The sequence below is a fragment of the Castor canadensis genome, chromosome 6 (genome assembly GCF_047511655.1).
Source record: "Castor canadensis chromosome 6, mCasCan1.hap1v2, whole genome shotgun sequence".
Lineage (NCBI taxonomy): Eukaryota > Metazoa > Chordata > Mammalia > Rodentia > Castoridae > Castor > Castor canadensis.
In genome coordinates this window covers 6,608,201-6,632,013 of record NC_133391.1, presented here as the reverse complement: position 1 = coordinate 6,632,013, position 23,813 = coordinate 6,608,201, and the positions used below count along the sequence as shown (strand labels likewise).

At 42.7% G+C, this 23,813-nt stretch overlaps 1 protein-coding gene and 1 long non-coding RNA gene across 4 annotated transcripts in view; one reads left to right on the top strand and one right to left on the bottom strand.

Moving 5' to 3' along the window:
• LOC141423996 (uncharacterized) overlaps positions 1-19,817 on the top strand; it is a 27,937-nt gene extending 8,120 nt beyond the window's left edge. The window contains exons 2-4 of one of the 3 annotated variants that reach the window (XR_012448780.1): positions 8,667-8,824; positions 13,698-13,796; positions 19,228-19,817. This is a non-coding gene — a long non-coding RNA (uncharacterized lncRNA). Of the gene's footprint in view, positions 1-5,607; positions 5,649-8,666; positions 8,825-13,697; positions 14,458-19,227 lie in introns of those variants that run through there. The other 2 variants (XR_012448781.1, XR_012448779.1) reach the window with 2 other exon arrangements.
• Positions 15,479-23,813, bottom strand: Azgp1 (alpha-2-glycoprotein 1, zinc-binding). The gene is made up of 4 exons (XM_020187381.2): positions 23,661-23,813; positions 19,816-20,076; positions 17,532-17,807; positions 15,479-16,103 (listed from the first exon to the last, which is right to left on the bottom strand). Exons 1-4 carry the CDS (start codon positions 23,809-23,811, stop codon positions 15,778-15,780), a joined length of 1,014 nt encoding a protein of 337 aa, XP_020042970.2. The 5' UTR covers positions 23,812-23,813; the 3' UTR covers positions 15,479-15,777.

The window sequence follows — 23,813 nt, the reverse complement described above, 5'->3', positions numbered from 1 at the left end:
ATCTTCAATGAGATGGGGAATTTTAAAGATATTCCCATTTAAAAATAGACACTAGTGGCTGGGAGGGTGGCTCAAGTGGTACAGCGCCTGCCTAGCAACTGTGAGGCCCTGAGTTCAACATCCCCCCCAGTACCACAAAAAAAAATGTGATTTTAGAGCTGGTGGAGTGGATCAAGTGGTAGAGTGCTTGCCTAGCAAGAGTGGGGCCCTGAGTTCAAACCCCAATGCTGCCAAAAAAGTTACTAAAAAAAATAGACACTAGTAACTGGCTACTGAAAGGAGAGATCATTTACGACATAATGTTTCCGGTTACTGGGCAATGTTCTATCCCAGAAGGAGCCCTTGGAGGTGAACTTCCCTGAAAGATCACTCAGCATTGACATGACCTTTGTTTCTAATCACCAATGGCTTGAAAGAGCCTTCCCCAAAGTTCATGTGTTGGAACTTTAACCCCAATGCAAGAGTATTGGGAGGTGGGACCTAAAAAGAAGTGTGGACCCTGTCTTGATCTCACTCTCTCTTGCTCTTCTGCTCTCTACTCTGTTGTGACGCAGGACTGAGGAACCTGTCAGCTGGTGGCTGTGCATGAGCTTCCCAGCTTCCTGAGCTGTGAGCCAAATCTCTGCTCTTTGTAAGTTACCCAGTATCAGGCATTTTGTCATAGCAGCCGAAACAGGCAAAGACACAGTCCCCACCTTTCCAGCAGCAAACCATGTGGTTGAGAAGAGACAGTGATTATAAGCCTGCTCCCATGAAGAGTGCATTTTACTGTTCTGAGTGAGACCAGAAGCAAGACAGATAGTGCAGACAGATCCATGGACTGAATGCTTTATAAATTTTGGTCAAAAGGAAATTGGAAAACGACTATGTGTAAATTACTTCACTCTTTAACTATGTTTAATGGGCGAGAAATACCAAGACAGTCTGTAATGAGGCTTGAGACATAAGGTCTGAAGTCCAAGAAAAGGATAGAATTTATTTTTATTTTTAAACATGCTGCAAGTTCCTTTTTGAATGTTACAAAGTAAACATTTGTTTTCAACCATGTTTTAAAAATGGCTTATGAGAAGAGTTTTCCAAGGATGACCTTTTATGTAAATTTAGACTTCTCGAGTCACTCATATATAATTTTCAGTAAAAAACTTCAGAAACTTATAAGAACTGACATAGAAGGATTCTTTTCTTCTTCTTGTTCTTCTTCTTCTTGTTCTTCTTCCTCCTCCTCCTCCTTTTGTCCTCCTCCTCTTCCCCCGACTCTTCCTTTTGATGGGACTGGGGGTTGAACACAAGGTCTCACCCATCCTAAGCATTGAGCTATACTTTGTGCTCCAGGATTTGTTTTTACTTGGGCAAATTCTCTGAACATATGAGGATTTACTTTACTTTTTTTTTTGAAGAAATGTACAGGGAGAACAGTCCATGAGGTTATGAGACCTCATTGTGCAATGTTGATTGAATTAATAAAAAAGAGTTAAATCATACGCACACAGAAAAGTGTCATACATTTTAGAAAGATTTCCATGCAGAATGATGAAAAGTGTTATGTCTCAACACATTACCAAGAAGCCAATAAATGTGGGTGGAATTAAGAAAAATAATTTTACAACAGCAAAATGTCAGAAGATTAAAGTCCAAACATATATGATTATACACGTGGCCTTTTTTTTTTTTTTATTGGGACTGTGGCTTGACCACAGGGTTTCATGCTTGCAAAGCAGGTGGTCTACCTCTGAGCTGTACCTCTTATCTATTTTGCTCTGGTCATTTTGGAGATGGGGTCTCAGAACTGTTTGCCCTGGCTGGCTTTAATCCACCAACCTTCCCTATCCTGAGTAGCTAGGATTGCAAAAATATATTTAGCTTTAAAAAAAAAGTATCATCGTGCTTGCTTCCACTGAGATAAAAAGCTGTAAGACGTGATAGGTATAATACAAGAAGATAAATCCATTCAGATTTGGGGGGGGTTGAATAGGTTAATGTCAACTTTCTACACTCATCTTTCTTATCACCTTCTGGAATTCATTCCTTTTCTTCTTTTTTTTTTGTTCTGGGGTTTGTCACCTTGAGTGACAGCACCAGCCCTTTTTTGTGATGGGTTTTTTCAAGATAGGGTCTTGCAAACTATTTGCCTAGGCTGGTCTTGCTTGAACTGCAATCCTCCTCATCTCTGCCTCCTGAGTAGCTAGGATTACAGGTGTGAGACACCGATGTCCGGCTTCATTCCTTTTCTGCTTTCCACATTGCCTACTATACACAAAAGGTGTCATGATGGGGACAGTGTGTGTGTGTGTGTGTGTGTGTGTGTGACATGTCTATTAATAGTCACAATACTGATAACACTACCACTTCTTTGTACTATCTGCCACACACAACATGGTGGTATTTTACATGTATTAACATCATTCATTCCTCTTTATGAAAAGTACTATTATCATCCTTTCTCTAGAAACAAGGGATTTGTGAGTCAGATAGGTTAAGCAAATTGGCCAATAAATGGGAGTCAGCTCTCATTCTATATTATCTCTAGAAAACACACCCAAAGGCATTTTTATTTTTTAAGATGGCTTGGCTACTTTTAGTAGAAGGAATTTAACAATCTCTAGAGCAAGCATTTGAGGTCACATGTTCTCCAGTCTTTAATGCTCTACTTGGATATGTCTGCAGATCCAATTCTTACCCCTGTGCTTTGCAGAAACCTCTTCTGATCCCTGTGGCAGCCACCTTCACCTGCATCTCTTATGATATCTGGAGTACAATAAGAACACATGCCAGCACTCTTGCAAAAGCACCCCATTTTGTCTAACTTTATTTTCTCTATTCCCAACCTTAAAGTGGGGTTAGTAGGTGCACACTGAAGAAAAATGAAAACTGCAAGCCATTAAGAGTTCATTTTATATTGAAACTAGGTTACAATAAAGGGCCCTGCACACCCATATTTATTGCAGCACTATTCACAATAGCTAAGCTATGGAGACAGTCGAGATGCCCCACCACTGAAGAATGGATTAAGAAAATTCCATTTGTATACAATGAAATTTTATTCAGCCATAACGAAGAATGAAATTTTGTTGTTGGCAGGGACATGGATGGAACTGGCGAATACCATCTTAAGGGAAGTTAGCCACGTTCAGAAAGCCAAAAGCTGCATGTTCTCCCTCATATGTGGAATATACACTGAATATAATTACAGCAATATTATGAAAAACAGGTCATGCTAAGAGGAGGTCACATAGGAGAAGAGGAGGGTAAAAGAACAAAGTTAAGAAGGTGAATATGGTTGATGTACTCTTTATACAAGAATGAATATAGAATTTTTAAACCTGTTGAAATCACAAGAAGGGGACTAAGGTAGAAAGAAGAAAAATAAAGGAGACGAACCAATTTGGGTTATAATACATAAAACTCCCTGGGTAGCTATCTTAAAGAAACAAAAATGTCATTTTTTTTCTGCTTTTTTTTTTTTTACAAAATCCGAGAACTGCGGGAAAGGGAATGATGTGGGGAAAGGGTGTGGGAGGGTGAATATGGCACAAATACTGTGAACACATGTATGTAAACAGAAAAACAAGACCTGTTGAAACTATTCTAGTAATGGAGGAGGGGGAGATAAAGGAGAGCAGGGGAAGGGGTGAATTCAAGCATGATATATTTGATAAATTGTAAGAACTTTTGTAAATGCCACAAACTATCCTCACCCAGCACAACAATTTTTTTAAAAGTTCATTTTATAGTTCTACAAGGTCGTTTTCAAAAGGGGGTACCCCGGACAGCAGCATGGACTTTGCAAATAGTGGGGTTCAAGGCCATTTGAAAACAGGTGACCAACACTGAGCCCTTTAACTTTCCTGGCCAGCTGGGGAAACAAAGGGAGGGCGAGGCCCAAAGTGGAGGGACAGGAGGACGGAGACAGCGTGCAGACGCATTGGAAGTCCTTAGACACTGCACCATCAGCGCCCACTGCGGACGAATCGTCCCACACTGACCCCTGCCGGCCACCGTCGCGGCTACAACAAAGGCCGGAAATGCGCCTGGCGACTGTCGATCTGCTCTCTCTAGGACCTGGAGGTCTCTCCTCTCGATGGTTTCCTAAATTCAAGGATCCGGACCTCTAGAGCATGTATCCCAGGCCAGGGGTAGAAAAATGGGTTAAAAGGAAAGAAAAGAAAACATCAAAGAAAATGAGAGAAGAGGAGGGAAGAAAAGAGCTCCACTCAATATATAATATATCTAGGCCTGAGTTCCAGTTGAAGGAAGGGCTGAAGCTTGGCTGATTAACGTCTGGCTTCCCTCCGCAGACAAGGAAGCAGGGCTGGAGAAAGTCTTCCTTGTTTAGGTTCTCACAGTGACAGAGCTGGGCTAGGACCCAGGACTCGTGCTACCATGGCCTGTTGTGCCTTTCCAGGCAGGCTGTCCTTCACCAGAAATGGACACAAATAAAATTAAAACTAGTGCTTTCACATTTGCAGAAAACATGTGACAAGTTCGAAAAAATGGGTTGCGCAAGAATTCAGAGATCAGTTCCCCTAAACCCATCAGGATGACCGTCATTTAAAACACACCCCACCTGAAATAAGCGGTGTTGGCAATGATGGGGAGAAATTGCCCAGGGAGGGAGGTGTGGGTCCCCAGTTGCACCAGGGGAGGCTGTCCGTCAGCTGGTCCTCACCACAGACCCCCTTCCTTCTCCCCTGCCCTCCTCTCCTTCCCTCCCTTTCTTTCCTCCCCTCCCCTCCTCTCCCTCCCTCCCTCCCTTTCTTTCTCCCACCTTCCCTCCCTCCCTCCTTTCCTTCCTTCCTTACTTCCTTCCTGGGATTGAACCCAGGGCCTTCCACTTGCTAGGCAAATGCTCTACCACTTGAGCTATGCCCCCAGCACTTTTATTTGTATTTTGTTTTTTAGATAGTGTTGCTAACTTTGCGTGGGCTGGCTTCAAACTCACCATCCACTAGTCTCCACCTCTTAAATAGCTAGGATTACAGGCATGCACCACCACATTCTGCTTTACAGACCTCTTTCTTGAAGGGGGAGCTGAGCAGCCCACTTCCATGGCTGCATAGATGTGCTTGCATTCCGCCAATTTGTTTTGCTCTCATGGTACATGTTTAAATTTTCCCTCTACACTACTATTCTCTCCCTGTTGTCTCTCTACAATCACAATCCTAGTTTGGGTACTCTCAGTGGGATAGACTATATCTTAACCAGATGAGGTTGAATTCAGAATTCAGAGAGCTTTTTGTCATTCTGCTATCTTTTTTTTTTTCTTATGGTATTGGAGTTTGAATCCAGGACTTCCCACTTGCTAAGCAGGTGCTCTGCAACGTGAGACACACTTCCTGCTCTTTTTACTTTTAGGTTCTTTTTTCTTTTTTTTATTAGTGTATATTAATTGTGTAAAGGGATTTCATTGTGATATTTCCATTCATGCATATAATGCATGCCTATTCTTTAAGCTGTCCTAGCTCAACTTTTGCCATTAAATATTCTACCTGGGGCATAGGGAAAATTATTTAGAAGTTCCAATTTAACCTGAAAAGCCAACCAAAAGAAAAAAAAAAAACCAATTATATAGCCAGTATATAGATAAACTTTTTTGCTTTATTTTGGCAGTACTGGAGATTTGAACACCAGGCCTCACACTAACAAGGCAGGTACTGTACCATTTAAGCCACGCCCCCAGCCTTATAACCAGTATATCTGCATTTTGTGTTAAGAGAATGAGATAAAATGGTGTTATAAGATGAAACTGTGTCTCTCCAAATTCACATATTGGAATCCTAACCCCCTAGAACCTCAGAGTATGACTGTATTTAGACATAGGGTTTTGAAGAGGTAAAATGAGGGTAGGGGAGGTACAGGTCCTAATCCAATATGACTCTTGTCCTTACAAGAGAAGAGTGGGACACAGTGATGCACAGGATCATATGAAGACACAGGGATATGAACATTTACAAGCCAAGGAGAGAAGCCTTAGGTAGAGCCAGCCCTGCCAACACTTTGATCTTGGACTTCAGACCCCAGAACAGTGATTTAATAAATTTCTTTTATTCACGTTAACCCGTAAGTGACACTTTTTAAGGAGTACTTTGATAGCTCTAAGAATTAGTATGAATTGCCAAGTGCCAGTGGCTCCTATAATTCTATAATCCTAGGTACTTGGGAAGCTAGATATGTGGTTTGAGGCCAGCCCAGGCAAGTGGTTCTCAAGATCCCATCTCTTAAATAATCAGAACAAAAGTGGACTGAAGGTGTGGCTCAAGTGATAGAGCACCTGCTTTGCGAGTGCAAAGCCCTGAGTTCAAACCCCTGTCTCCCCAAAAAACAAACAAAAACCTAGTGTGAATGGACAGAATGTTCTACTCTTCTGTTAGCCATTTCAGAGAACAGGACTTGAGAAAGATATCCAAGAAAGCACCTGTAACATTGGGACTTGGGTCAGGGGAGGAATGTGCATAAGGGACCACAGAAACTGAGCATTTTTTCCAGAAAAGGGGGTTCCAATTCAGAAATACTAGAAGAGCTTCCAGAGGCTTCTCATTTTAGTAATTGGATCCAGTCTCCTGTCTGGTCACAGTCAGACATAGAACATTATTTAGGAAGAGTGGATGAAAACCCTTTGTGGACTATACCACCAACCAATACATCAACACATTTGTATATATATTTGTATATATTGTTTTTTTGAGGCAAGGTCTCACAGTGTAGCCCAGGCTGGACTCAAATTTGCAATCTTCTTGCCTTCTCCTCCTGAGAGCTGAGATTACAGGTGTGAACCACCATGCCCGGCATAAGCATGCATAATATTTTTGATGGCAACTTCTATATAACAGACAAATGATCTGCCTGGTTTGGTGATTCCTGAGTTTCATTCATCCATCATTAGTTGTTTAGCACTGGAAGATGTTGGTCAAAGGTGTGAAGTTTTAGTTAGACAAGATGGATGATTTCTGTGATGATAGTTAATAATGTATTGTGACAGATGCAGTGGCTTATACATGTAAATCTGAGTAGTCAGAAGGTGGAGCTCATGTTGGGTCATGATTGGGAATGTCCCCCACCCCAGGCTATCAAAGCTACTGATCTCCAGTTATGGAGGGCAGGGTTCATAGTGCCATCCTGTGGCAATAACTGGGACTGCAATTGAGTTTCTGCTCCCCCACCCCCAGGCACTCAGAAATGGCTTTCCTGAATTCTGTCTGTCCCATCAGCCTAAGAAGTCAAGGTGACATTGGCTCGAATGGTGGTTTGTTTGTTTTTTGCAGTACTGGGATTTGAACTCAGGGCCTACACTTTGAACCATCCCACTCCACCAGCTCTTTTTTTGTGATGGGTTTTTTTTGAGATAGGGTCTCACAGTAATCGTAGCTGAGAAGACCACTGCCCCCAGAACAGGTGCTGAGCCCAGGGGTCACCTAATGGAGAGTTCAGTAGAGATGACCCACGGAAAGATGTATTTCTGAGTCTGTGCTTCTGAGGAGGCAGCCACACTGGGGTCTGCATTGAGGACGCATCCACTGGGATGTGGGAGTTGAAGGATGCAGTCCGAGAAGCACCATCGTTTATGGAGTGGGCACAGGAAAATAAAGTCATAATGCAGTGTAAGGCACAGACCCTGGGGAGGAGTAACTGGTGTTCAGAAAACAAAAAGAGGAGGGCTTTGTGGAGGAATGATCAGGAGGGTCAAAGTCAAGGTCAAATAAGATAAGGATTGAGAAGTGACCTTGGCAGAGTCCTTTGAGTGGTGTGCTGGACAGAAAGCTAACTTGGGGGAGTTGAGAAGTGAACAGAAGGAGAGAAAAGAACAAGTGAATGATCATACAGACACATAACTAAAAGCAAAAAAGGAATGTTACCTGTATTGTTATTTCACTTAATACTCATCACAAAACTCTGGAGGTAAGTACCATATTATTCTCACCCTTAGACAGGAAAACTGAGGTGGGGAGACTTCATAGTTATAAATGATCAAGCATCCAGTCGAAGTCACCCGATCTTATCCCAGAACCCACTTGCTCAAGCACTAACTACTATAGCTCATATGCACACTGTTTTGTGTCTTTTTTTTTTTGGGGGGGAAGGGATTAGTATTATATTAAAAGTTTACTTGCATATCTAAAAATAAATTATCTTCAAGAAGGATGGAACAGGGCTGTCACAGTGGCTCATGCCTGTAATCCCAGCTATTAGGGAGGCAGAGATAGTGAAGAGTTATTGTTGAGTTTTTCTTCTTTATGCTTTAACATATAAATTTCCTGTAATGAATGTGAAGTACTTTATATTTTAATTTTATACAGACAATGAGATGATGAATTCGTGGTGAGGTTTGTGTTGGTGAAAAACCTAATGTTTATAGGACTCTAAGAAATATTTTTCAAATGCTGCAGAATTCCTATATAAGGAGTATGTGTGACCTTGAACTTGGATGAACAAATGGACATAGCACTGACCTTGTCAGAAATAGCCCATCCATCCCATTTGGGGATCAAGTTCTGGCTTCATCATCCATAAACCACATGAACTTGGTCTGATCATTTCATTTTCAAATCTCTGTTTGTAACCTTTAGGACTAGAAATAACTTGGACTGTGAACTTTTCTGATTTCTCCTGTTTTCTCTCTGCCTCTTCTGTCCATGAAACATGGGCCTTTTTTCTTTTCTTCTTTGAGACAGAAAGAATGCCTGGCCTTGAACTGTCCATCTTCCCATCTCAGCCTTCCAAGTGCTGTGTGGGATTATAGATGTGCCCCACCACACCTGCTCCATGGACTTCTTACAACTCTAAAACATTCACTTATCCATCAAAATAAATTCACCGCTGAGTACATTCAGTAAGTATTTACAATTTACAATTTTTTGTTGTGATGGAACTGGGATTTTGATCTCAGGTCTTCACACTCTACCACTTGAGTCACTCTGCCAGCCTATTATTTACAAATTTAAATAAAACAATCCATGCTAAATACAGAAAGTCTTCTTTAAATAGCCATTTAGCTCTTTAAGTGAAATATTTCAGTCAGAAAATGCAGGACACATGATAACTAACCACATATATTACCACAATCCAGTTTGTTAAATGTTTTCTTTGCCATTTTTGCTTCAAGTATATACCTTTTGTTTTTGGCGGTACTGGAGTTTTGAACTCAGGGCCTCATGCTTGCTAGACAAGCGCTCTACCACTTGAGCTACTCTGCCAGTTTCATCTCTGTGACTGGCTTCTTTCATTATCATAACATTTTCAAGGCTTTTCCATGTGTTGACTCTCCATTCTATTCCATTACATGCATCTGTCATATTTCATTTATTTAATGATGGGCATTTGTTTTATCCCATCTTTTGTATATTATGAATAATACTGCTATAAGCATTCCTGTACAAAAATTTTAATTTCTAAACTTGTACTTATTATTTATTTATTTTTGTGGTACTGGGGTTTTGAACTCAGGGCTTGCAGGTGCTCTACGACTTGAGCCACACCCCCAGCTCTTTTGCTTTTTATTATTTTTGAGATGGAGTCTCATTTTTTCTTCTTTTGTGATACTAAGGTTTGAACTCAGGGTCTACACCTTGAGCCACTCCACCAACTCTATTTTTGTGATGGGTTTTTTCGAGATAGGGTCTCATGAACTATTTGCCTGGGCTTTGAACCGAGATCCTCCTGATCTCTGCCTCCTGAGTAGCTGGGATTACAGGCATGAGCCACTGGTGCCCGGACAGATCTCACATTTTTTACCTGGGCTGGTTTGGACTGCAATCCTCTTACTTAAGCTTCCCATGTAGCTGGAATGACAGGTGTGTGTCACCACACCCAATCGAGTATTGCTTACTTTTTTGCCTAGCTGGCTTTGATCTGTGATCATCCTGATCTCTGTCTCTGGAGTAGTTGGTATTACAGACACCAGCCACTGTACTTGGCCCTGTATGAATTTTTTTTGTGGATATATGTTTTTATTTCTCTTGCATGCGTATGTAGGAGTGGAATTACAGATCATGTGGAAACTTGATGTCTAGCCATTTGAGGAATAGTCAGACTGTTTTCCACAGTAGCTGTACCATTTTATGTTCCCACTAGCAGTGTATTAGAATTCTATTTTTTTGGTGGCACTGGGATTTGAACTCAGGGCCTCATGTTCGCTAGGCAGGTGCTCTACCACTTGAGCCACTCCACCAGCCCTAGAATTTTAATTTTTCACATTCTCACCATTTTGTCCTTTTGAGTCTGACCATCCTACTGGGTGTTTTGTGGCAACTCATTGTGGTTTTGATCCATGTCATTGTTTTAATCTGCATTTTTCTGTTTACTAGAGAAGGTATTTATCTTCTATTCTTATTTTTTCTTCTGAGAATTGTCTATTCATAGTGTTTGCCTGTTTCCCACTTCCTTTTCTCATTAACTTTAGTGGTTTGAAATATATTTGGTTATTAAATCCTTTATTGACTCTATGTTTTGAAAAATTTCCTCTATGGTAACTTCCTGTGACCATAAGCAAGATTCTCCCTGGGTCTCTGCCCTCCAGCATCTGTGGGTTACTTGTAGTGGGGGATAGTGACTCAGTCTTCTCTGGTTCCAGTCTGAATATCAATCATTTTAGCAGAGTACCAGCTGTAAGGAAGCTAAAGTCTAAAAGGAGGTGTGAGTCTTTGGGAGAAGCTACTTTGGCTCCATCTCCAGATTCTAGGGAGCCAGTGGATTTCCTAACATTACCTGGGAAAGACCCTCTCAGGTGTATGCAGCCAGCCTGCACTTTTGCTTTTGGGTCACAAAAGTGGGTCATGGACTCTGCCCAAGGCTCTGTCTGGAGGCTTAGGGAGGTTGGTCTGTTGAGGATGATCTGGTCAGAGGATTTTGAGTCATGGGCAGGCCAGCTAAAAAAGAAGATACTAAAAGTGGGGTATAATTGGAAAATTAGCTTTCAGTTTTCCATAGAGGACAAGAGACAGGTCTGAGCTATAAGAGAGCGAGGAAGGGTGGAGAAGGGAACAGCATGGATTGGATTGCAGGCTGATCCTGGGATGGGCTACTCTGGGAGCCCAGGCAGTGACTGAGAGCATTAGAAATACAGTCAGCTTTCTGTATCCATGGGTTCTGCATCTGTGAATTCAACCAACCATGGATCAGAAATACTTGGAAAAAATTGTGTCTGTATTAAATATGTACAGACATTTTCTCTCTTGCCAGTATTCCTCAAACAGTATAGTATTGCAACCATTTACATGGAATTTACATCATAAGTAATCTAGTGATGATTCAAATAGGGTATATGCAAATACTATCCCATTTTATATAAAGCCCTCGAACATCCTCAGATTTTGATATCTACAGGGGGTCATGGAACCAATCTCCCAGGATTATGATGGATGAGATGAGTGTACCATTCTGGGTGGGACTTTATTATTTTTTTGATGAGAGTGGGGTTTGAACTCAGGGCTTTGCACTTGTAAAGCAGGCACTCTACTTCTTGAGTCATACTTCCAGTCTATTTCACTCTGGTTATTTTTGGAGGTGAGGTCTTGTGAGCTATTTGCCTGGACGGGCCTTCAACTGTGATCCCCCAGATCTCAGCCTCCTAAGTATCTAGGATTATAGGCATGAGTCACTGGTGCCTGACTGGGTGGAACTACTTCTTCCTCTTCCTCTTCTTTTTTTCTCTTCCTCCTCTTCCTCTTCTTTTTTCTCTTCCCTTCTGTCTCCTCCTTCTTCTTTTGAGGTGCTGGGGTTTAAAGCCAAGGCCCTGCACTTGCTAGGCAGGTACTCTACCACTTGAACCATACCTCAGTCCATTTTTTGCTTGGCTATTTTTGAGATAGAGTCTTGTATTTATGCCTAGGTAGACCTGAACTGAACTCCTTCTATTTATAGTTTCTGTATAGCTGAAATGACAGGTGTGAGCCACCATGTCCAGCTTTTTTTTGGGTCAGAATGGGGTCTTGAGAACCTATTGCCTGGGCTGAGCTTCAGTCACAATCCTCCCAGTCACCACCTCCCAAGGATTATGGGTATGAGCCACCATGTCCAGCTGCAAGAAGATTTTATAATAAGAGACTCTCTGGAGGGGGCAGCCTCATGTGTGCCCAGTGGAAACTTTAGTCCTCCCCCTACCTCATTGTGGCCAAAGGCCAGTGGTTCTTGAGCTCTTATTTTATGGCTAGCTCTACATTTAGGATGATGCCAGTTGCCTCAAAGGCAATTGCTGAATTTGCAAAAGAAATAATTTCAAGCCACTTTCTTTTAGACATGAAAATAGGCTAACCTTCACTTTTGACAGAGTGGTGAAAAAGTGATGTGATTGAAGTTTAACAAGGATATAACAGAAGTAGAGATTAGAAATGATGGCTTCAGCATTTGTGCCTCAACCGCACCACCACAGTTTCCTGTGCGTGGAGGTGATGGGCTCTCTGTAGCTAGTTTTCCCTCCAGCCCTCTACTCCATCACACTCATTAATATCTAGTTAACATTCTTTTTTAAAGGGAGGTAATAGACTTTATTAAAGGTAAGGGAAAGGCATTACAAAAAGCAATGCTGGCTGTATCTGGCCATGGAAGTGGGAAGGAGGGAAGGAGGAAGAGAGAGAGAGAGAGAGAGAGAGAGAGAGAGAGAGAGAGATCTAGTTAATATTCTGATCATGTCACTGTCTGTTGAAAAGCCTTCACCTGTTACACTCAGAAAAGGTCAGACTCCCTAGTGTGACATTTAAAACTTTCCCATTTGGCCTTAACTCACTTTTGTGACCTTACATATTGCTTTGTTGAATGACTTATTTCTGGTTAATTTCTATCAGATAAACATGCACCTCAGTCTCTTAGAACTGAAAGACATTCAATAAACATTTGTTCAATGATGGATTGGTGGGTGGGTGGATGCACCATCAGTTTGCATTCTTTTTTTTTTTTTTTGGTGGCACTGGGGATTGAACTCAGGGCCTCATGCTAACTAGGCAGGTACTCTACCACTTGAGCCATTCCTCCATCCGCACCATGACATTTCTTTCATTTTTCACATGGGAAAAACAATAAAACCAAAAAGAGTCCAAGTGGGGGTGAATCTAGTCAAGGTACATTATAAGCATATATGGAAATGTCACCATAAACCCCCACATGTGCAGGTAATATATATTAATAAAAATGTTAAAACAACAAAATCTAACAACCTGAAAAAAATAAAAAAAGAGCCCAGGTGATGAGGTGGTCCAGGATTGTTTGCACAGGAAAACCTGCCATCCTTAGCTGGTGTGAATTCAGCTTCATTTAAATCCATGTCTTCCTTGAAATATCCACTATTAGTTCCATCTGGAAGAAATCTCCATGGAAGATTCCACGGAAAAGGTACCCATTGAGTTTGGCCATCAGGGAAGTGGTTATATAGAAGGTGAGATTTGAACTAGACTTGACAGTGAATATGACGTCAGTCTGCAGAATTAAAATAATCTCCAGGCAGGAAAGGGTTGTACTTGTCTTGTTCTGTGGTGCTCACTAAAGTATGAATCATAATGTGTAGTTCTTGGATACATCAATATATACACGAACACAGACAATACAGAAAATACTACGTATTTCTAACCCCAGGGAGATCTACTTAACCGAAGCAGTCAATTTCTAGTTCAAATGGGAAATAAAGTTGAAAAGGCAAAGCTCAAGTGAACTGAAGAGGACTCTAACAAGAAAGGTGCTTATGACCTGTATTTGTTGGTGTCTTCTATCTTCAGTCTAATTCAGTGTGCTCCATCTATCCAGTCTATCTGGTACTCCATCCCTCCAGCCTACCTGTTGAACAATGCCAGAGGAATCCTCCAGAGAGAGTCAAGGTAACACTAAGAGTCTGAAGAATTATTAAAGGAGGTCCTCCTGGAGTGGGTGTCTTCAAATTGCATTTGAAAGTGGTCTTGTTCACAGAAGAATTTGTTGGTGGTACTTTGTTGAGTGGGAAGGAGGTGACTATGGAATGACCCACATTTGATTCTCTGGACTTCTTTATCATCCTGGTGTACCCAGTCAATGTCCATGATTCAGCCCTACTCCCAGGTCATCTTTGTTGCCAGGTCTTTGTGATGCTCCCCTCTCAGCTGTCTCACCCCCAAATTATTAGGGTCAATCTTTTTTTTCTTTTGGTGGCACTGGAGTTTGAACTCAGGGCCTCACCCTTGCTAGGCAGGTGCTCTGAGCCACTTGAGCCACTCTGCCAGTTCAGGAGTGATCTTTTGACCTTTTCTTGGCCAGCTGGCCTAGGCTTTCACACTTCTTCTGAAATCTGACTCCCTCTGGGAATTTTGCCCTGGGTTTGTGTGTGGCTCTGTATCCCTCTCCTCCTCCCCCATGCCTGTCTAGAACTTGGTCTTCTGAGGTTTCCTCCTCCTTGTCCACCCCTTTCCCCTCTCTCCTGTGATAGGCTAGGTTGGATCTCACATTCCAATCTCCCTCAACTCTAGCCTGTTGACTTTGATTTTTTCTTTCATCCAAAATGTTTATCCTTTTACTTTTTTATTTGTTCAAGGTGTTATCATATTTTGAAATACAACTTGCTGTATTTTATTTTGATTTTCTTCATTGCAGCTCTCTACTGTTCAAATAGGATCTTTGTTTTTTTCTCCAGAAGAGGAGAATGTGGGTTTTGTTTAAAGAATTCCTCAGCTTTGATTTTCAAATTGGCACCAAAGTATCAAAAAAGGTGTAGCCTTCAAATTTAGGCTTTCAAGAAAGATGATTTTATTTATTTATTATTGCTGTACTGGGGTTTGAGCTTGCTAGGCAAATATTCTACCACTTGAGCCACATCCCCAGTCCTTTTGCTTTCAGATAAGTTTCATGTTTTTGCCAGGCTGGTTGACGTTGGGCTGAGATCTTCCTAGTCTCTGCCTCCCTAGTAGCTAGGATTACAGGTATGTACCAACTTGCCTGGCCCTCGAGAAAGATGCTTGTTGACTCTGAAGGTTGGAAATGATTCTGTAAGAAACTCAGAAGTACTGATTTTGGAGTAATTCAGAATGGGAGGCTGAGGATAGAATACAAAGGAAGTTGCACAGGAAGGAAAAACACAAACACAGGCAGCTGTGAAGGCTCTCCTCTGCCTGTGGGCATGGCAGTGGTTGACTTAGGTGACAAAACATACTCAGATGGATTTAAAGGGAATCCAAGAACACCAGGGGTGATTCCTGCTTCCTTGGGAGTGTGCCCTGGAGAGAAAAAGTCCTCTGGAATAGACTCTAGTTGTGTGTGGTCCCAGGCTAACATGGTGTGGAAGACTGAAGTAGAGGTTGATGTCTCACAGGGAGCGCTAGGGAAACTGAGGTACAGAAGATGCTTGGGTTTGAAGTTTTCTAGGACCCCACAGTCAGTGGGGCCACATCTGTGGGTATCAAAGTGGACTTTTGAATAATGCCTAAGGGAGCAGGTGGTCCCAGCCACATTTGGGATATCCCAAGGTGAAAACATTGGTTCAAGTGGATATCAAGAATTTCAGATGAATCAAATATTTGGGGGGCAGGAAAAATGATAAAGTTGACTTATATTTTTGCAGCATTGCACAGTTTAAAAATAGCTTTCTCTGGTACATTGGGCAAAGGGATTATTGTGAGTGAGGGTTTACAGACTAGGCAATTGGGAAGTTTTACAAGATGAGGCAATTTGGCAATGAGCGAGAATTCAGTGCCAGGCTTTCAAGCCTTCTCTCTACAAATCTGCCACCTGGAATTGCACTGCCCTTTGTACCACTTCCCCAGGGACCTTGCTGGTGATATGCATGGGGATTTACAAAATTCAGCTCTCTTGTGTTAGGTAGAAAAGGTCACTTCATTGAGGCTGAGGTGCCACATTACCTTCCACCTGGGCTTTTTGCCTCTCATCCCACTTCACTTTGAGGGGCTGGGACAGCCCACTGTGCTTCACGTGGCAGAAATGGGGGGCTCTGTCCTGATGGGATACTTCTGCTACCACCCAGGACTGGTAAGTGCCATCTCCACTGGGAAGAACACTTTCCGCTGATTCAGACTCCGACACCTTGTTGGCTTTGTTCCACTGTAGGCTAATTCCTTGTGGGTAGAAGTTATAGGCCAGGCATTGGAGTGTCCTCTTTCCTCCTGGGACCACATGGCTGGTGACTGACACAGAGGGAGGGGCTGTGGAGGGATAAAGTGTGAACACCAAGGGCTTGAGGTGGCTTCTCCCTGTCCATGCCTCTTCCATTCCTAGCTCCCCAAATCTCCACCATCAACATAGTTTGTAGCACCTGCCCCTCTGTCCTTCCATCCTTTTATAAAGATCAGAAAGAAGACTTAGGCTTCCCTAGAGTCTTATCTGCTAGGTCATGGGATATCCATGGCTACTCTCTCGTCTTCCTCCCCACACCATTGGGTATTGGCTTCTGATGGTAACAAGTTGTGAATGTCCCCCAAACTCAGCCCAGCTCCTTAGCTCTGCCTGTATTTCTGTCCATCAAACTCTTTCCTGCTCTGTTGTACAGTTGACTTTCTCAATACTTCCCTGATTAAAATCTTAGTTTGTGGCATTCGGTTCTACTCATGCTTGCTTCTCCTTCTGGAGCAGACATTTTACCCTCCTGCCTTCTCTCCACTATCAAGACAAGAGGCATCATGGTAGAAGGAAACAACTATGGGATTTGAACTCTGAAATATGGAAATATGGAAGTTGAGTCCCAGTTCTCAATCTCTCTGTCTCTATCTGTTTCTCTAGAACTGAAGTTTGAACACTAGCAAAGCAGGCACTCTATCACTTGAGTCACACCTCCAGTCTATTTTGCTCTGGTTATTTTGGAGATGGGGTTTCTTGGACTATTTGCCTGGGCTGGCTTTGAACTTTGATACTTCTGATCTCGGCCTTCTAGGTATCTAGGATTACAGGTGTGAGCCCCTGGCATCTGGCCCAGCTCTGTCTGTTATGAACAGTGTTAACCTAATCTCTTAGAACCCCCCCCACCCCAGTTGCCTTTTTTTTGCCAACTGGGGACTATTTTGGAAGCCCAACATTGAACTGGAGCATTCCTGATGCATCCTCTGTGAAATTTTGATGAACTTTCTTTTTGGACCTCACACTATGTCTTCCCAGGGTAGAAATGGATCCTAGGAGGTAAAATCTGCGGGCCTAAGGGACTTCTAGGTGTGGACAGGAGCAGCCTGGGATGTTCCACTAGGTCCCCAGCCCAAGAAGATCACTTTGGTCTTCCTTCCTTCCTCCCTTCCCTCCCTCCCTCCCTTCTTTCCTTTTCTTTCTTTTTTTCCTTCCTTCCTTCCTTCCTTCCTTCCTTCCTTCCTTCCTTCCTTCCTTCCTTCCTTCCTTCCTTCCTTCCTTCCTTCCTTCCTTCTTTCCTTCTTTCGTTCCTTCCTTCCTCCCTCCGTCCCTCCTTCCCTCCCTCCCTTCCTTCCTTCCTCCCTTCCTATCCTTCCTCTCTTTCTTTTTGGCAGTACTGGGGTTTGAACTGAGGGCTTCTTTCTTGCTAGGTAGGTGCTCTACTACTTGAGTCATACCACCAGCTCCACTTGGGTCTTCTTTAGTTCAGCACATGAAGCAGGCCCTGGAGCAATGAGTACCTTGTCTGTCCAGGTGGGTCTTGCTGAGGTTCAGGTACCTCTGCAGCATCCCAGGACACTCCTCCTCCAGGTATGCCTTGGCTCGCTGTACATAGACTTTTTCTGCCTCCCACTTCTTCTTGGTTTGCAGGGCTGCTGGATCCAAGGGGACCCACGTTGGGATTTCTTTGTTGAATTTTATGAAGTCCCGTCCATCATAGGCATACTTCCAGTAAGCTCCAGTGCTTCCGTTACTCCAGAGATCACAACCAAACATTCCCTGGAAGGTGTGAGACCCTGAAGCCTCCCCCAAAGAGAGAGCCAGTCAGCCTGGGGCCAAGTGCAGCTGAATATCTCTTATTCCTGTACACTTTGCATCCCACAAAAAAGAAAGGAAATCTAAGCATGCCATTCCTTTATCTTGGCAGATAGGTTACTAGCCAGATGGATAGCAGGCAGAGGAGGAAAACTCTGTTTGCTTTAGGGCTTTAGGCTAGTCTGAGATGAGTCACATGCTTTGCACAAGGGGACTTAATAGAGATACAAAATATGGACAAATTTTTGTCTTTCTGCATCATCTCCCTGAATAAAACCTCTTTGTTTCACCAATGGTAAGTTCTTAGGATTCAACATGACCACTCTGAAGTGCATTTGCAAATTAAATAGAAATTATTTGTGGTTTTGTATAATCACAGGAATCTCTCCTTTTTTTCTTTTATGTGCATACATTATTTGGGCCATTTCTTCCCCCTGCCCCCCACTCCCTCTTCTGCTCCTCCCTCTACCCCCTACCCTCCTTGCTTCCAGGCAGAACCTGTTCTGCCCTATTCTCCAATAGGAATCTCTCCTTTTCTTGGTTCTCAGAACAGTTCATATTACCACTTGAGTGTACATAATTTGATCACTTCCTCCTCTTCAGTGGTTGGTATCTTTGTTCCAAACGTCTAAATTCCTTTGCTCATGAACAAGGCTCTTAGAAACTGACCTTCTTAGGGCAGGTTAAACTGACTATAAGTGCAGGTATTTACCCAATATTGTTGGCACAGGCTCTGAAAGCCCTTAAGCTATCTGTGCCCAAATTCCAGATCACTCCTCACCCCACCTGGCCTGATGCATGAACTTGAGTCTTATCTCTCTACACTGTGCTTTCCTCATCTCTGATATGGAATGAAAATAGTACTATTTTAGGAGGTAATCTGAACATTAAATGTGTTCATACCTGTACATACAGTAAGTGCTCAATAAATGTTAGCTACCATTATTTTCTAATATTCTGTGTCCATCTCTTTCTGTTTTCATTTTTGCTCATAATTGTTCACCTCAACATCTCTATTCCAGTCAATGAAAATTCTCTCTCTTTCTCTCTCTCTCCCCCTCCCTCCCTCCTGCCTCCTTTTGAAAATCTTCAGAATCCAATAGATTCTTGAACAGTTTTGTATTCAGAAAATCACTTTTGAACTTTCACCCTATAATGATTTGACATCAACAATTCACCAGGACTGAGACTGCTTCCTTGTGGAGCAGGCAGTGGTTTGGGAGACTCTGCACCTGCTCCTGACACCCCAAGTACAGAGACCCCCCCCTTCATGTGTGCTCCTTATGGGTGGGAGAATCTTTATAATTCTGTGTAACTTCAACAGTCTGAGGTTTTGAATCCAATGCTTATTGGGCTTCCATCGTGGGTCATGGTTTGTGTTCTGTTCTTTCTATTATTCAGCATATTTAAATCAAGCAAATATTATCCACTGCACCTGGCCTTAGGACATGGGGCTGCAGGGGGAGCAAAACAGACTGTTACATCCTTCATGGAATCAACATGGACACGTGTACGGAATCTCTTGGAAGTAAGTCTCAATGCTCCAATTTTCGCAGTTTCAGAGTAGATATTCAAGAAACTTGCTAGTGACTGGTGAAGCTATCAATATGAACTCATCTCTGACTGATTCCAAAGTTGGCTCCGTTTCTACCCGACATCCCTGGATGGGTGAGTCTGAAATCTTCTGAAGTGGGACTGGCTTCAGATGGGTAAAGGTGTGGAAGTGAAAGGTCAGAGGTAAGAAGTGACTCTGACATTATTTCCTGTGTGAGCTGAGGTCTGAGAGGAGTATGAGGGAAGCCATGGGGAGAGAGGGAACAGATGCACTGTGCAGGAGGCAGATGTGTCTATGTATTTCTATGTGTGCCTCCTGTTCCTCATTTGGGGGAAGGGCTATTTCCATCCAATTAACCCCTTTTCTCACACACTCACAGGACTGCCTTGGGTGGTGCTAAGGCCTTCCACCCCAGTTGTCCACTGTCCACTGACCTTTACTGTCGTTGTAATAGTCCATGATGTCTTTCAGGGTCACCAGGAAGATTTCCTCCCTGGCATTCTGAAGTTGACTCTCCTTCTCCCAGTCCTCCATTCCTTCAACCTGGCTCCATGGTTCCAAGGGCTCTGCCTTTTTGCTCTCACTATCATAATGGAAGAAGGCCTGGTCATTGAGGAAAGCAATGGCCTGAAACTTGGGGAGGCCTTTACTGGGCCTGGACAGCCCAGTGTACAGAAAGGTCAGTGAGTAAGGACCTGAAAAAGAGGAGAATTGTGGGGTTCACACATAGGAATCCACCATGGAGTTGCAGAAGGCCAGGAGGGAAGACCTGGCCATAGTTCTTTCTCCTCCACTATCTGTATAATGCTGTAGGCCTCCCACCACTGGAGTCTCTCTCAAGTGAATGGGCTCTGCTTTTGTTCTGGGGATGACATTTTAGAAACCATTGAGTTTCTTCATTGCTTTGTTTCCTTTGCTTGGCATGAAAGATAATATTTTCAACCTATAGGGAGGTATATTGGGGCCATATCACTGAGTTCTGGCAAGAAGGAGTGTGAATGGAAGTGATATCTTCTTTTGGTTCACAGTTCTATGAACAGGCTTGCTCCTTTTATCTCTTTCTTTTAGGCAATGCTATAGTTTAAATAATTGTCTCCTCTGCCTCACCAAAGACCTATGTGTTAAAAGCTTGGTCCTCAGGCTGTGTCACTGTTGAGAGGCGAATGAACCTTTTGGAGGTGGGGCCTATTAGGAAGAAGTTAGATTACTGGGGGCATGCCTTTGAAGGGAATATTGGGACCCCGGCCACTTCCTTTCTTTCTCTGCTTCCTGGTTGTCATGAGGTAACCATCTTCTGCTATGTGCTCTCCACCATGGTGTGCTGCCTCACCAGGCCCAATATCTACAAGATCAAATAACCATGAACTATAACCTCTGAAAGCATGAATCAAAATAAACCTTTCTTACTTATAAGGTCATTATCTTAGGTATTTTGTCACAGTGATGGAAAGCTGACTAACACAGGTGGTTACTCTGGAGGCCATAGGATAAAATGGAAGAGTCCCAAGATGCAAGCAGACTGGATTCCTGAATCACTTTGTGGAAGAGAGAAAAGTTGCCTCATCTGTCCTGAACTTGACATGAGTGTGAAATTAACATTTGCTAGGTTAAGCTTTATTCGTTATGACAGGATAGCCTAAGTTCATCTGATGAATACATACAATTAGAAAGTGTAGGAAGGATAATTTACTAAAAACTCAAGAAATGACTGAGAATGGATCAGCACAGACAGGGATGGTTCTCAGAATTCCCAGGACTGTACCTTGCATTTCTGTACAAGTAGGGGGTTGGAAGAGAGGGACATTTTCACAATTAATTCCATAATTAGTTCATGATATAATCACATGGGTGTTGGGGGCCATAGGGCAGATTCCCAGCTCAAGTACTGAAATTATTCTTGCTAAATTAGTTTCTAAATGTGTTAACATTTAAATCAATTATGGGGTGCAAAATCATAGTGGGGACCCCAGAAAAGTAGAGTGACCAGAAACATACCACATCTACCTGGGGAAGCCACTAACATCAGCTTGAAGCTCCAGAAAGCAGTCATTTGGGTGTTGACCTGCAGAGTGAGGGGCAGGGCAGCCCAAGGCTTTGGGGACTCACCCTTCACAGCAGTGCACACAAGATGACAGACTTGGAGCTTGAAGATCTGACGTCTACCCTGTTGGATTTCAGTCTTCCTTTGGGCAGTTGCTCCTTTCTTGCCTATGATTCTCTTTTGGAAAAAAGAATGTGTATCCTGTGCCTGTTCCACCATTATATGTTGGAAATAGATAATTTATTTGATTTTATATGCTTCAAATTTCAAGGAGTTGGCCTTGATTCTCAGATGAGTCTTTAGACTTGGGACTTTTGAGTTAATGGGACAGAATTAAGACTTTGGAACCACTGGAAACAAATGATTGCATTTTTCAATGTGACAAGGACACAAAACCTTGGAGGCCAGCAGTGGAATGCTATGGTTTGGATATGATTCCAGTGTCCTCCAAGGTTCACTCATTGAAATTTAATCCCTGTTCCCCACTATACGTAATTAAGAGGGAGGAGCAAAATCTGACTGTGACATTTAGAGATAGGGCCGTTGAGAAATGACTAGAATTAGATAAGGTCATTAGGGTACCCCATTGTTGAATCTTAGTTTCTTTTTAAAAAGAGGGAGACTGAGAGGTTCTTGTCTCTTGTCAGGTGACACTGCCGGTAAGAAGGCCATCACCAGATGAGGTTCTTAGATCTTGTACCTCCAGAACCATGAGCCAAAATAAACCACCTTTCCTTTTAAAGTTAGCTTGCTTCTGGTGTTACATTATAATAGTGAAAAAGTAGACTAATATATCAGAGGACCTGGAATAAAGCAGATTGCCCTCCACAATGTGGATGGGCCTCATCTGACAAGTCGAAGCTCTCAAGAGAAAAGACTGGAGTCCCCCAAAGAGGAAAGAAATTCTGCTTCTGGACTGTGTTCAGACTCAAGACTGAAACTAACTCTTCTCTGGGTTCCAGCGTGCTGGTTTGCTGTGTAGACACAGAATGTGCTGGCTTTCACAATAGTGTGAGATAATTCCTTAAAATAAATTTCTCTCTGCCTCTCTTTTTCACCTATCTGTCCATTGATCTATCCATCCCACTAGTTCCATCTGTCTGCAGACCTCTGATTAATGAAGATTTTTAGCAGAGAATATACTTAACATTTGAAATGTGATTGCTGTAAAAGTAACACAAAACACCTATTTGACAATAGGTGAGTGTGATTAATTGTAGACTGGCAGAGTTTAGAAATCACTGGTTTATATCTTTTTATCCTAAGAACTTGTATGCCACCAACAGCCTCATTCCATGTCTTAAAATTGACTCCTGGTTCTCCCTGAGTCTCTGCTGTCCTCTCTCTGTTTCTGTCTGAAGTTCCAGGCTTCCTTTTAGCACATCTTTCTTATTAACCTGTCTCTGCAGAGTCAGACAGAAATGTCAGCCACTGGAAGGAGAAAAAGAACAAGAGTAGAAGCCAGGAGCCAGTGGCTCACGCCTGCAATCCTAGCTATTCAGGAGCCAGAGATCGATCAAGAGGATTGCAGTTTGAAGTCAGCCCAGGCAAATAGTTTGCGAGACCCTATCTTGAAAATACCCAACATGAGGAAGGGCTGCTGGAGTGGCTCAGATGGTAGAGCACCTGCCTAGCAAGCGTGAGGCCCTGAGTTCAAACCCCAATACCATCAAAAAAAAATTTATAAGCTCTCTGTGGGTGGTTCCTGCTCTATCCTGCTTTCTGACTACAGACATTGTGTCTCTCTGGGTCTTAGTTTTGTTTTATTTTTCATCTGCATTGCAGATTCGGATTTTCTAAAAACATTTTTTGTTATCTTATTATTTTTGTACTGGGGGTACACTGTAACATTTACAAAAGATCTTACACTATATCATAGTTGAGCTCACCCCCTCCGTCATTCTCCTTTATCCCTCCTCCCCCCATTCCTGGAATAGTTTCAACAGGTCTCATTTTTCCATTTTCATAGATGAGTACATAGTATTTCCATCACATCATTCTCCTACACCCTTTCCTTATAGATTCAGGTTCTTTATAAGGTCTTATTTAACATGAGTTCTGTGGCTTTTTGAATGCTTCTAGAACTATGAGCTGAGTCAGACTGACAGCCTTGTACACCCAGTAGTACATGACTCCCAACAATCCAGCCATACAATAGCCCTTGCCACTGCTTATCCTTCCTGATCTTCACCTTCCCTCCATTCTTCTCCAGCACCTTCTCTTGTTTTGCTCACTCACCAGCTTGGGTGTCCTGGGGTACTGTAGTACCCAGAAGGAGAGACAGGGACAGCAGGACAGGTATCATTGTTACCGTTGTGCCTGGTCTGAAGTTCTGGACAATAAAAAAGTTCCTGGGGCCTGGAGCCCTGCCCAGAGTTGATGAATACATAG